This window comes from Mytilus edulis, chromosome 14, assembly GCF_963676685.1.
Source record: "Mytilus edulis chromosome 14, xbMytEdul2.2, whole genome shotgun sequence".
Taxonomy (NCBI): domain Eukaryota; kingdom Metazoa; phylum Mollusca; class Bivalvia; order Mytilida; family Mytilidae; genus Mytilus; species Mytilus edulis.
In genome coordinates this window covers 43,256,841-43,270,913 of record NC_092357.1, presented here as the reverse complement: position 1 = coordinate 43,270,913, position 14,073 = coordinate 43,256,841, and the positions used below count along the sequence as shown (strand labels likewise).

At 31.4% G+C, this 14,073-nt stretch overlaps 2 protein-coding genes across 2 annotated transcripts; both read left to right on the top strand.

The window, feature by feature from the left end:
* The first annotated feature begins 200 nt into the window (after positions 1-200).
* LOC139504220 (ankyrin repeat domain-containing protein 50-like) lies at positions 201-1,337 on the top strand. The gene has a single exon (XM_071294286.1). It carries the CDS (start codon positions 201-203, stop codon positions 1,335-1,337), a length of 1,137 nt encoding a protein of 378 aa, XP_071150387.1.
* Positions 1,338-1,479: 142 nt separating this feature from the next.
* On the top strand, positions 1,480-2,616 carry LOC139504219 (ankyrin repeat domain-containing protein 50-like). The gene has a single exon (XM_071294285.1). The coding sequence runs from the start codon at positions 1,480-1,482 to the stop codon at positions 2,614-2,616; it is 1,137 nt and encodes a 378-aa protein (XP_071150386.1).
* Positions 2,617-14,073: the final 11,457 nt, after the last annotated feature.

The window sequence follows — 14,073 nt, the reverse complement described above, 5'->3', positions numbered from 1 at the left end:
AGTTTTGCATGTGAGGGAGGGTATCTTGATATTGTGAACATGTTATTAAAGAAAAATCCGAACATTGATCTATGCGACACAAATGACAGTAGTCCATTGTTCAAAGCAAGTATAAATGGACATACTGATATAGTAAGGATGCTGTTACAAAGGAACCGTTGTGTGACCTTAACGGTTTAAGTCCCCTATTAGCAGCTAGTATGAAAGGACATATTGATATAGTTCGGTTGTTATTAAAAGAGAACCATAAAGTTGATGTATGTTGCATTCAAGGATTTAGTCCTCTGCTCGTAGCAACCATGGGAGGACATACTAACATAGTAAGGTTGCTTTTACAAAGTAATCCTTGTATCGATCAATGTAACATTTATGGTCTTAGTCCTTTGTTCGTAGCATGTGATAATGGGCATTTTGATATAGTACGTATGTTGTTAGCTAGAAATCCTAATATAAATATATGTGTCAATATTGACTACAGTCTTTTTAGTACAGTTAGGCAATTTGTAAATAAAACGTTTGGAGAGTCTCTGTCAGAACTGGTCCTTGATCCATGTTACTTTGAAAATGGAACGTGTCCTCTTTATGTAGCCAGTCGTGCAGGGCATACTGAAATAGTTAGATTGCTATTAAAGAAGAGTCCAAACATTAATCTATGTGACAATGATGGCTGTAGTCCTCTCCACGTTGCAATTCGGAATGGACATACTGCTATAGTAAGGTTGCTGTTAAAGAAGAACGCTAATATTGATTTATGTGACACATATGGGGCTACCGCACTGACACTTGCATGTTTTCAAGGAAACACTTCTTTTGTGAGTATGTTATTAGAGAAGAATCCTAACGTTAATATATGTGCCAAAGGCTGTAGTCCTTTGTACGTTGCAATTCGGATTGGGCATACTGATATAGTTAGGTTACTGTTAAAACAGAACGTTAATGTTGATCTATGTGACACGGATGGGGCCACTGCACTGATTATTGCATGTTCTCAAGGGAATACGTCTTTTGTAAGTATGCTATTGGAGTATAACGCTAATATTGATTTATGCACAAAAAATGGAAGTAGTCCTCTGTACGTAGCAAGTCAAGAAGGACACGATAATGTAGTAAGATTGCTCTTAGAGAGAAAACCTAATATTAATCTATTTAACACAGATAAGGTTACTGCACTTGCCATCGCAAGTTATCAAGGGAAAACAACTATTGTGAGCATGCTATTAGAGAAGCATCCTAATGTCAATTTTTGTGATAAAGATATGTGTAGTCCTCTGTTCATGGCAAGTACAACCGGACATACTGGTGTAGTGAGATCTTTTAGAGCGGAACCCCAATGTTAATCTTTGTAATAGAGAACACTGTAGTCCTTTGTTGATTGCAAGTGCAAAAGGACATACTGATATAGTGAGGTTACTATTAGAAAGCAAATCTAATGTTGACCTATGTAACATTAATGGCTGCAGTCCATTGTATATGGTAAGTATGAAAGGACACACTGGTATACTAAGGTTACTGTTAGAGAAAAGTCCTAACAGAGACCTGTGTGATAAAGATGGGTATAGTCCTCTGATAATGGCAAGTCAAAATGGTCATACTGATATAGTACGGTTACTGTTAGAGGGGAATGCTAATATTAATTTATGTGACACTCATGGCAGTAGTCCTCTGATAATGGCAAGTTCGTTTGGGCATACTGATGTAGTAAGGTTACTGTTAGAGTGGAATGCTGACGTTGATCTATCTAACGCTGATGGTAGTAGTCCTCTTTTAATGGCAATTATGATTGGATATACTGCTACAGCAAGGTTGCTGTTAGAGAATGATCCTAACGTTGATCTATGTGACAATACTGGCTGTAGTCCTTTATTAATGGCAATTCAAAACGAACATACTAATATAGTAAAGTTGCTATTACAGAAGAACCCTAACATTAATCTATGTAGAAAAGATGGCTTTACACCACTGATCACAGCATGTGCAACAAACAACACCAGTATAGTACAACTGTTGATTCAACATAACCCGAAACCGAACATTAATGCCCAGACAAATGGTGGCGGTGATGCTTTATTTTTCAGTTCACTTAATGGAAATGTAGAAATAACTCGGTTACTTTTAGAGAACAATGCTAACAGCAAAAGTTGTATCCATCGGAAACAGTCTATAGCCGATAAATTTAGTTACCATGCAACGACAACAATAGACAAAGTAAAACAAGATTGTTTTGATTGCCTTGCAAATAATAGGTCATCAAATGTAAAAGATTATGTCAGTAGGAAGTCAGCAGATTATGCCTTTGATGTAGTAGCTGGTTCTTTTCCGTTACACATTGCATGTTTCATGGGTTGGAAAGAAGTAGTCAGTTGTCTTCTGGATCACCATGCTAGCATCAGTTTGAAAAAAGAAGATGGCACCACGCCATTGTTTTATGCATGCGAACTAGGACATAGTGAAATTGTACATTTATTGTTAGAGAAAGGAGCAAACACAGGCATATGTAAAATTGATGGGAAATTCCCTTTAAACATTGCAATTGATAATGGACATAGATCTGTGGTAGATATGATGAAGAGACACATTCTACATCATATGCTTTTGTTATTGATGGGTCATGTTTGATTTCAATATTTAAATGTTTCAATCATAATGTATATTTTTCAATTTTGAACTGGTACTACATTATGAACATAGCAGCTTGAAATTTGTGTCATGGCATTATTAGTTTACAAGTAAATAAAAACATTCGGAAAGATATTGAATGAGGAATTGGGAAGCAATAATAAAAACAAAACAATCGGTTGACTTCTATGAAAATTAAGTACTGTTCAGGTTTTAATTATTTCTGTATATGAGTCTTATTTGATTCCTAGATTTTGAATACATAATGTTCCTGGTGAAAAAAGATAATCATTAATTCTCAACGGAGTGATGGAATTGGCGAGGGAAAATTAATGACCAAACACGAAATTATTTTTTTTTAGATACTTGGCACATTCATATGGAAAAAAGTGTCAAAGTATCAACAGAAGATCTGATGGCATGATCAATTCAAAATCTATAAGAAAGCGGCAATCGAAGATCATCTAAAATAGAGAAAAACTAAAAAAGTATAAATAGACAATTTCAGATCAGAATCGGATTGACTATAGTCGAAAGTTGATAATTACTAGTATATACCTAATATTGATAAAAAGCAAATCAACAAAATGTTACAACAAAAAATCGTAATAGAAATAGCAATCGAATATCTGACAACTTCAGAAGATCGGAAAATGATTAAAAAACGAAAAAAAAGCAAAGGTCTGACATAAACCCAGAATGAGCAAGTGATATAGTAGATGCAACTCAGTACAAAGAAAATGCATAATGAAGAGATGACAAGTCAATATCGGACATCATCAGTAAATAGAGAAAATCAAAACGTTATTCAAGAACCCTGGAATCAACACCAGATGATAAAGGTGGATAGAGATTAACGAATATCGTTTAGATACAATCGGGAAAAACAAATGTTTTTCGGCAAAAGCAGGAGATATGACCCCCCCCCCCCCCCAACCCCCCCCCCTCCCCCCCAAATGTACAAATCTTAAAAGTAATAAGGTACCAAGATGATATTTAGAATACAAAAAGCAACATGAGACTAACGAGGTCACAACAGAGTATCTGGCATTAATGGAGGAAAAGAAACTACTTAAAGATAAAAAGAATTACAACGAAGGATTTGACATCTATACCAACTGGACAACGAACGGGAAAAGTAACAAGGAACAAATAAAAAGTTTATATCACCAAACAGAGAAACAACACTGAATGTAGCATAAGATTATGCAATGGATTTGGCCTCTAAACGAATTTTTTTGGATTATCATTAGTTCTTCAATATAACTAATAGAAAACAAGAATGAACTCTTAAAGTAAACGGCACCATAGCATGGGGTGATTTTAATGTAAGACATACTTCATTGAATGCGTAAATATGAGAATAAATTATTTTGAACAGAAGTTAGAGAAAGTTTTATCTGACTTCTAATGGACATATAGTGTTCAAAGATTTGCTTTATAATTTAAATGTTTGTAGTAAAACTTTACGCATAGTTTGTTACAGAAAGTGTAATGTGTATATTGATATTTACAAAAGTCGCGTATCTTATTTTATCTTACATGACATAAGTTAAGATATAAATACTAATTTTAGAACTTTTCTTAACTAACTTGCAAACTTTTATTGATGGAAATAATATATAAATTTTCTGAAATTACCAGAATACTAGCATGCTAGAATCAAAATAATGCTAATATATCAAAATTTGACTCATTATAGCAATTGACATTTTTGACACATTTGAGAATTTGTACAAACTAATCACTATAGCTCTGTGTATTCATTGATAGAAATTGTTATAGATCTTAATGGCAGATGTAGTCTAATGTTTTAAAGCGATCAAGGTTTTTGAACATAAAGACATATGATGGGATTGGTAAGAATACATATTTTTTGTGACTTAACAATTATCGTTGCGATATAGGCTTTTAAGTATGATGCTGGGTAAAGCAATCGCCAACCAATCAATCAATCAATGTGTACATTAAACGACTGTAAATGTGTTTTGTTTTATTTTATAGATAATACGATGTACCCTTAACAGGCTTAAGTTTGATGATTGTCACTATGTGTATATAGAAATATATAATGTTGAATTTTTTAGCTGTTATTCTGATTGTGTCTTTGTACAGACAGGTAAACTCAAAGTAACTTTAATACTTGTTAATGAGTTTATACATGTACAGACATTTATTTTGATGTAAACAAATTTTTTTATGTAAAAATAATTTTATCAAAAAATGTAATGTTTCTAATGTGTAGATATCAGAAAATATGTTTTAATCATCTGTGGTTACTTCAAATATGTGTAAATAGTTATATATCCATATGAAACTCTAATATTCGATTACTTAAATGTAAATAGATGTCATTGTAATTACACTATCAAAGATTTGGCACCGATCATTCATCTTTTGTTGGAGAGCATGTGTTTTTTTCTAAATGGGAGATTAAATGTCGTTTTTCTTCCTTCTAATTTTCAATTTAAGAACATGCCTCCCCCCCCCCCAATAAAAAAAATAGATAAAAATCATAAGATAAACGGTCGACATAATCCATTGTGTATAATGAGTCTTAATATTTCCTTAATTTATGTAGATTTTGCAATTGCTTCTCGTCATGGGTATTTTTGTTTAGAAGTTTAAGAAACCATGCTTTAATACTTCTTATACTTTTGTTGGTGCTTCTATTTTATCTATAGTATTTTTTTCTTAAAGATGTAATGCTTTGAAATGTATAGGTTTTATAATTTTTCAATTTAGGCGGCACATTTTGTTTTTATCCTCAAATAGAATATAAAGCAGTGAGACATTTTTGCGTATATTTGGAAAGAATGTTAATTCTTTTTTTTAAGGTTTCTTATCGATAAACAGTATTATTTCTCAACATGCAATACTTAAACATGTTAAAAGTTTCTAGATTTTAGAATTTTCCTATTAAGATATAGGAAGACGTTGTATGAGTGCCAATGAGACAACTCTCCATCCAAATTATTTGTATATATATATATCTGACAAACAGGAAATTGGTAATTAAATTTTAGAATTCAGAATATTTCATTCTTAATTTTTCATAAAGTATCTTTCCCCTAATTGGTGGAAATTTTCTGTGATATCTAGTATTTTGACTTGAGCTAGAGGGTTTATGTGTTAACCAAAAGTATAATATGCCATGGAATATCTTGTTGTTTTAATACCTTTGTTCATATAATATATGTGTACGATGAATCTAGTTTTTTGTATCGTTGTACATAAAAGAGGGACGAAAGATACCAAAGGGACAAATTATATGTGTATAGTGATTCTTGTTTTTATTACCACTGTTCCTACAATATGTGTATAGTGATTCTTGTTTTTATTACCATTGTTCCTATAATATGTGTATAGTGATTCTTGTTTTATTACCATTGTTCATATAATATGTGTATAGTGATTCTTGTTTTAATACCGTTGTACATATAATATGTGCATGGTTAAACTTGTGTTTGGTACTGTTGTACATAATATATGAAAATGGTGAATCTTGTTTTTAATACTGTTGTACATAATATTTGTGTATGGTGAATCTTGTTTTAATACTGCTGTACATAAAATATGTGTATATTGATCTTGTATTTTTATTACCATTGTTCATATAATATGTGTATAGTGATTCGTGTTTTTAATACCATTGTACATATAATATGTGTATAGTTCTTTTTAATACTATTGTACATATAGTATGCGTATAGTGATTCTTCTTTTTAATACCGTTGTACATGTAACATATGAATAGTGATTCTACTTTTTAATACCATTGTACACGTACAATGTGTATAGTGATTCATCTTTTTAATACCATTGTACATGTAATATGTGTATAGTGATTCTTCTTTTTAACTTCATTGTTCATTTCATATATGTGAATGATAAATCTTTCTTTTGATACCATTTTACATATTATATGTGTATAGTGATTCTTGTTTTTATTACCGTTTTTTCATATAATATGTGTATAGTGATTCTTGTTTTATTGCCATTGTTCATATAATATGTGTATAGTGATTCTTGTTTTAATACCGTTGTACATATAATATGTGCATGGTTAAACTTGTGTTTGGTACTGTTGTACATAATATATGAAAATGGTGAATCTTGTTTTTAATACTGTTGTACATAATATTTGTGTATGGTGAATCTTGTTTTAATACCGCTGTACATAAAATATGTGTATATTGATCTTGTATTTTTATTACCATTGTTCATATAATATGTGTATAGTGATTCGTGTTTTTAATACCATTGTACATATAATATGTGTATAGTTCTTTTTAATACTATTGTACATATAGTATGCGTATAGTGATTCTTCTTTTTAATACCGTTGTACATGTAACATGTGAATAGTGATTCTACTTTTTAATACCATTGTACACGTACTATGTGTATAGTGATTCATCTTTTTAATACCATTGTACATGTAATATGTGTATAGTGATTCTTCTTTTTAACTTCATTGTTCATTTCATATATGTGAATGATAAATCTTTCTTTTGATACCATTTTACATATTATATGTGTATAGTGATTCTTGTTTTTATTACCGTTTTTTCATATAATATGTGTATAGTGATTCTTGTTTTATTGCCATTGTTCATATAATATGTGTATAGTGATTCTTGTTTTTAATACCATTATACATATAATATGTCTTTAGTCGTCAGACCTCCTTCCAATTTAGAACGTATGTAAAAGTAGCCCTACTCTGACACAAAATAGTGCTTTTGACGTCCTTGTTTACTTAAACTAACCAACAAATTTGCAGAAATGAAACTTTTGGTGAAAGAGAAATATATCTAGATCATCTTGAGCCAAAATTTACTTGTCTATGAGTTTGCATTAAAAATTGAGGATTAATGCCCTCCATAGTATACTAATTTTAGATTTCCAGAAAACCAGGTTTTTGTTTTGGAGTACCTCTGTTTGAAGGTCAGTTATTTTGTTAGAAGGCTTTAAAGGTATGGTGAAAATTGGCATGTAGAAAGCTGATACATGTACAATTAAGAATATACCTCGTTTCTATGAAGTTAAACTTAAGGTAAAATATTTAGAAAGCTGAGAAAATTGCAAAATTTGGTTGAACAGATAGGGATTTTTAATTGGTGGTCTGACACCTATATAATAGCGATTCTTGTTTTTATTACCATGGTACAAATAATATGTGTATAGTGAATCTTGTTGTTATACCATTTTACATTTAATATGTGTATAGTGAATCTTGTTTTTACACCATTTTACATATAATATATTTATAGTGAATCTTTTGTTTTGGGATACGATTGTAGAAATAACATGTGTATAGTGAATCTTTTTTTTGGGATACCATTGTAGATATAATATGTGTATAATGAATCTTGTTTTTAATACCATTATACATGTAATATGTGTATAGTTATTGTTGTTTTATTTACCATTGTACATGTAATATGTGTATGACTATTCTTGTTTTATTATACCTTGATTGTACATATTATGTTGTATGGGGATTCTTCTTTTTAAAACCATTGTACATATCATATATGTGTATGGTGACTTGTTTTTAATACAGTTGTACATACAATAAGTGTATGGGGAGTCTTATTTTTTGAGATCATTATACATATAATTTGTGTATGGGGAAACTTGTTTATGATACCATTGTACATATGATATGTGTATGATGAATTGAGTTGATTGTTACCACTGTACATTAAATATGTGTATGGTGAATTTTAATACCACTGTACATGTAAAGGTGAATTTTATTATCTGATACCGTTATACATAAAATATGTGTATCGTGATTTTGTTATACCATTGTTCAATTAGGCAGCAACCATTTAATTTTCTGGGGAGGGGGGGGGGGGCTTTTTTTTAGAAAAAAATCATTTGTCTTTGACCCTGAGAAAAAAATTGTTTGTTTCATCCTCATCTGCCACTATATGGAATGCTAAAATTGAGAGAAAAAAACTATTTTCGACTTGTCGCCAAAAAATTGTTTGTCCGGGAAAAAAATCTATAGCCCCCCCCCCCCCCCCCCCCCCCGAAAATCAAATGGTTGCTGCCTTAATATGTATATGCTGAATTTTGTTTTTGATACTATTTTACATACAATATAATTATGTGTATGGTGAATGTTATTTTTTGATACCACTTTACATATAATATGTATATGGTAAACTTTATTTTTTGATACTGCTGTACATATAAGACGTGTATGGTGAATATTTTTTAACACCATTGTACATTGGTACATTCAATGTTATTAATACCCGTATATAAGTATGCATGCAGTCTGGTTGTGATTGTGATATGTTCATTAATATTATGGAGTGAAAGTATTGTTAGTGCAGGAATACTAAAGCCAATGTTTCTAGTGACACCTCAATGTTGTATTATGAGTTTACATTGCTTCTTTGTGATAATTTTATAATATTACAGATATATAGTGCAAGGCTGATTTGATCTAGTTGGGTAATAATGCGCGAGACAATGGTAGTTTCATTGGGATTGGATGTTGGGTTTATTATAGAAAGGTTATCCAGAAAAGCACTTCAAATGCATCAAATTTATATAAAGATTTTTTTTTGATAATTTTATCGGATAAATCCGCACAACAATGTAAATACAATTTGTTTTTAATGACACTTAACGTTTGTGATGTTGATATCTTAATATAGCCATCATTGTTTTAATAGTAAACAATCTTTAAATACAAATTCATATTTCTTTTTTTTTCTCGAAGCTAACTATAGTCATTTTATATATCTGTATTTTATTGGTATATACATCGAAAACAAATCATTGAATCATCCAATATTTTTCATAGAACTGAGATGAACTATATCGGATGATGAATTACAGTTTCCAAATTAATTTCTTGAAGATCGTGTAATGACAAGAAAAGTGTGTCAAATGTGTTTTTATCACTGTACTAACATGATCTTCTGTATTGCACTGTTCATAGTTCTAAATAATATAAAAAAAAATCTCATATTTATTCAATGGCATTTAATATTTTGCCCTCAACTTTTTGTACCTTTTCTGAAAATGTGAAGAAAAACAAAATTGACAGTTTTCTGCATAGGTATAATAGAATGAACATTCTGTAAAACTAAAATTTGGATTTATATAAAATGTTTAAAAACTAACAAAATACAAAAATAACAATATTTTTATTTACATATTAATTGATTTATTTTAATACATAACCTGAATAAGTAATTTTGTAGATAATCAGTCTTTTTCAATGTTCAAATAACAAATTTAGGAAAATGATATAATCATATGAATTTTAAATATTTTGTAAAAAAAAAACCGTGTCAAGTTAGCCAATTTAATTGTTCTGTATCAATTGTGTGAATGTATAGCGTTATCATGTTTTTGTATCATGTACAATAAATTTGTGACAAAAAATAAAATATATTCACCATTTATTTATTTATAGTCTTTACGTCCTTATTTGTCTAGAACCTTTCTGTAAGCCATGGATAATAGTTATCAAAAGTACCAAAAGTAAAACTTGTACTCCGACTCCGTTTTAAAAAGATGAAGTCCATAAAAGCTGACAAAATCAAATGTTAGAATTATTCAATTAACGGAACGAATGAAAACAACTCTCTTATTCTTGACTTTGTACAGGTTTGTGTAGGAAAAACCTAGTTTTATAGCTATCTAAACATCCCACTTGTATGTCAGTTAAGAAGTTGCATCATATCAAGAAAATTTTATGAGCACCCAATATACCAGTAGTTTGAATTAAAGATGTGGTGTCTTTATGAATTAGAACGTTGCTGATGTTGAAGGTTGCATTTCTGTAAATATTGACAATTCAATTTCCCATAGGAACTTCTTTTATGGCTGAAACTGTACCACTTTTACTATAAAGTTTTGAAAATAATCTTATCCTAGAATTGAAAGTTCATATGCACCACAATTTTTTTCAAAGGTCAAAATATAGGGCTGTGCGGCATATTTTCAACGTTTATATGCCCTGAACTTCTCAGAGTTTAAACTAACACTAATTTTCTTAACTACCACTACCTCGAATGAAAGGTTACCACATATTTCAATGTAAACAATATGCACATGTAAATTTACAGGTAACATTCCCAAGTTATGTCTCTGTGAGATGGAACACAGAGAGCATACATGTAACTGGGAATCAGTATGTAAACAAAATTAATTTTCTATGAATATTCAAGATCTCCCCAAAAGAGACGTGTTTTGAGAAACAGCTGTATTTACAAAGTGCAACCTGAAAGCATCGATTCGTTTATTTGAAAACTGAATTGAAAAGAATTACCTACTTTCAATTGATACGACATTCCCGGGCTTGTATTTTCTACCATGATTTCCTTGATAGATGGTTGCTGCTCACAAGGAAGCTATTAAACCAAGATTTCCAAATCATCCCTCCGTAAATTTTACGGACGCCGTCACGAGTTGTTGACCGTTATGGGATATCCGTTTCACAGATGATATCGGAAATTTCCTTATGTCGTAGCTACATTCCCATTCTACGATTGTTACCTACCGAATAAGACTATTTATTGGGTTTGTAATAACATAAGCCTTACGACGGGTGCCACATGTGGAGCAGGCTCTGCTTACCCTTCCAGAGCGACTGACATCACCCCCAGTTTTTTGTGGGGTTTCGACTTATGAGTTTGACTGTCCCTCTGGTACCTTTCGATCTTCTTTCATCGTGCAATGGTTCTGATCTTGCTGGTTTGAATAGACGAATGAGAGATATTTCCCATTTAAAATTATATGTCTTTATATTGGGAAAAGAATATTTTATAGATATAATTATAAAAAGATGTATTATAAGTGCCAATGAGACAACTCTCCATCCAAGTCACACAAAGGGTACAGAAAACAACAACAAAACGATGAAAAGACAGAACGCACGAGAATGAAAACTAAAGTATGAGCAACACGAACCCTACAAAATACTGAGGTGCTCTCGGATGTTGCTCATTGTATCTTTAATTACAGTGATATGTAACAATGGAGAAACATTAACGGGGTTTTAAAAGATTACTTTAAAATAATCAACGGAGTGCAAGTAAAATAACAAAATTACAGAACTCAAAAGGAAAATTCAAAATGATAAGTTCTTTATAAAATGGCAAAATCAAAAGATCAAACGAATGAAACAACTGTGTACATGCATTTCGCAATGAACATTATCAAAGTAGTATTAAATGATTTTGCTAGATTCAAGTTCTTTGGTTTAAGAGGATGTTGCATAAATCTATTTAGTGCAGGTACAAGTTTGCTACCAGCTGCAAACAGTTCGTACCAATCGAAATACGGAATTTTAAATCTTCAATGCTCCTCCAACTTTGTACTTGTTTGGCTCTATAACTATCTTGATCTGAGCGTCAATGACGAGTCTTAAGTAGACGAAACACGCGTCTGGCTTATTTAATTATAATCCTGGTACCTTTGATAACTGTTACCCTTGTTATCACAAAAATCCATATAACTTAGTCAGACCTGAATATGAAGGTCACTCTAGGAACCGGAAAATCTTATCTTATTTAATAAATAGATATTACTACAATAAGAAATGTAGATGGCATATGCTTAAGTGTTACATAAAATCGCTTTGTCCATGTATCAGAAGCAATGGAATAGTCCTTGCCTAAAGTAAACAAAACAGGACTAAATGGATACAAGAGTGAACACGCTGAAATGTCTCGCCTTCTTGAAACGTGCATCTGGTGTACTAAAATATAATCCTGGTACCTTTGATAACTATTACTACTATAATCATTAATATTATGTTGATAGTCCTGAATATAAAGCTTTATTACAACTGTCACATAAGCCCTAACATTAACCAAGAAAACTAAACATTGACCAATGAACCATAAAAATGAGGTCAAGGTCAGATGAACCATGCCAGGCATGCATGTACAGCAAACAATTCGTCCATACAACAAATACTGTTGACCTATTGCATATATTTTAAGAAAAACAGACCAAAACACAAAAACTTAACACTGAGCAAATGTGGTCAAGGTCAAATAAAACCTGTGTGACTGACCTATAATCATAAAATATTTTCATACACCAAATACAGTTGACCTATTGCATAAAGTATTAAAAAAAATTAAAACTCAAAAACTTAACTTTAACCACTGAACTATGAAAATGAGGTCAAGGTCAGATGACACTTTCCAGCTAGACATGTACACCTTATAAATCATTTCATACACAAAATTTCGTAGACCTATTGCATACAGTATAAGAAAATAAGACTAAAACACAACAACTCAACTATAACCACTGAACCATGAAAATGAGGACAATGTTAGATGATACCTGCCAGTTGGACATGTACACCTGACAGTCCTTCCATACACCAAATATACTAGACCTATTGCTTATAGTTTCTGAAATATGGACTTGACCACCAAAATTAACCTTAGTCACTGATCCATGAAATGAGGTCCAGGTCAAGTGAAAACGGTCTGACGAGCATGAGGACCTTGCAAGGTAAGCACAAAACAAGTATAGTAATCCTATTAATAGTACTTATAATAGAGAGAATTTAACATTACAAAAAATCATAACTTATTTTTAAAGTAGTCACTGAACCATGAACATGAGGTTAAAGACATTGGACATATGACTGACGGAAACTTCGCAACATGAGGATTCCAGGTCTTCAACCTTCTAAAATATAAAGCTTTTTTTTAAAGAAGTTAGCGAACCCTGCCGCCGAATCACTATCCCTATGTCAAGCTTTCTGCAACATAAGTCGCAGGCTCGACAAACAACCTTACAATGACCCCTCAACACATGGCGCAATTGAAACGAAAAGAACGATGAGTTTCCTCAGATTATATATGTAACAAGTGTGCACACGCTAAAATGTCTTGCTTGGTTTAATATTCATTATTTATTTATGTTGATAGTCCTAAAGATAAATTTTATCTACAAGTATCACATAAATTTAACAATAACAAGCTTCTGGTATAAGAAAAACTGGCAAAAACTGGTCAAGATCAGACTGACATTTACATCTAATTATCATTCCAGACACTTAATACAGTTGACTTACTGCTTACAATATCTTAGACACGAACCTTATCATGTAACTGTCACCTTGATCTTGATTACAGATCATTTAACTAAGAAAGCCACATGATAACCAACTAGCAGTAGTTTTACCATGCACTAAAATGAGGCTGATAACAGCAGATGAAAAGGGGGAACAATTGGGTCCTCAAAAAAACATTCTCTCAATCAGGAATTTTGTCACAGCAATGTTGTTTTATGCCATTTCATTGATAGTTTCTGATGAATTTTAAACTTTCGGTGTTCAAAAGTTCACGTATTCTATAAATGCATGTTTGTCATTGAACAATGAATAACTTTTTATTATTTGTGATATTAGGTGTTTCATTCGTGTATACCCAACGTTCCTTTTAATTCACATAT

What these genes read in the sequence shown, in the direction of transcription:
- LOC139504219 (XM_071294285.1), top strand. Translation starts at nt 1,480, where the DNA reads ATGAAAGGACACACTGGTATACTAAGGTTACTGTTAGAGAAAAGTCCT.
- LOC139504220 (XM_071294286.1), top strand. Translation starts at nt 201, where the DNA reads ATGAAAGGACATATTGATATAGTTCGGTTGTTATTAAAAGAGAACCAT.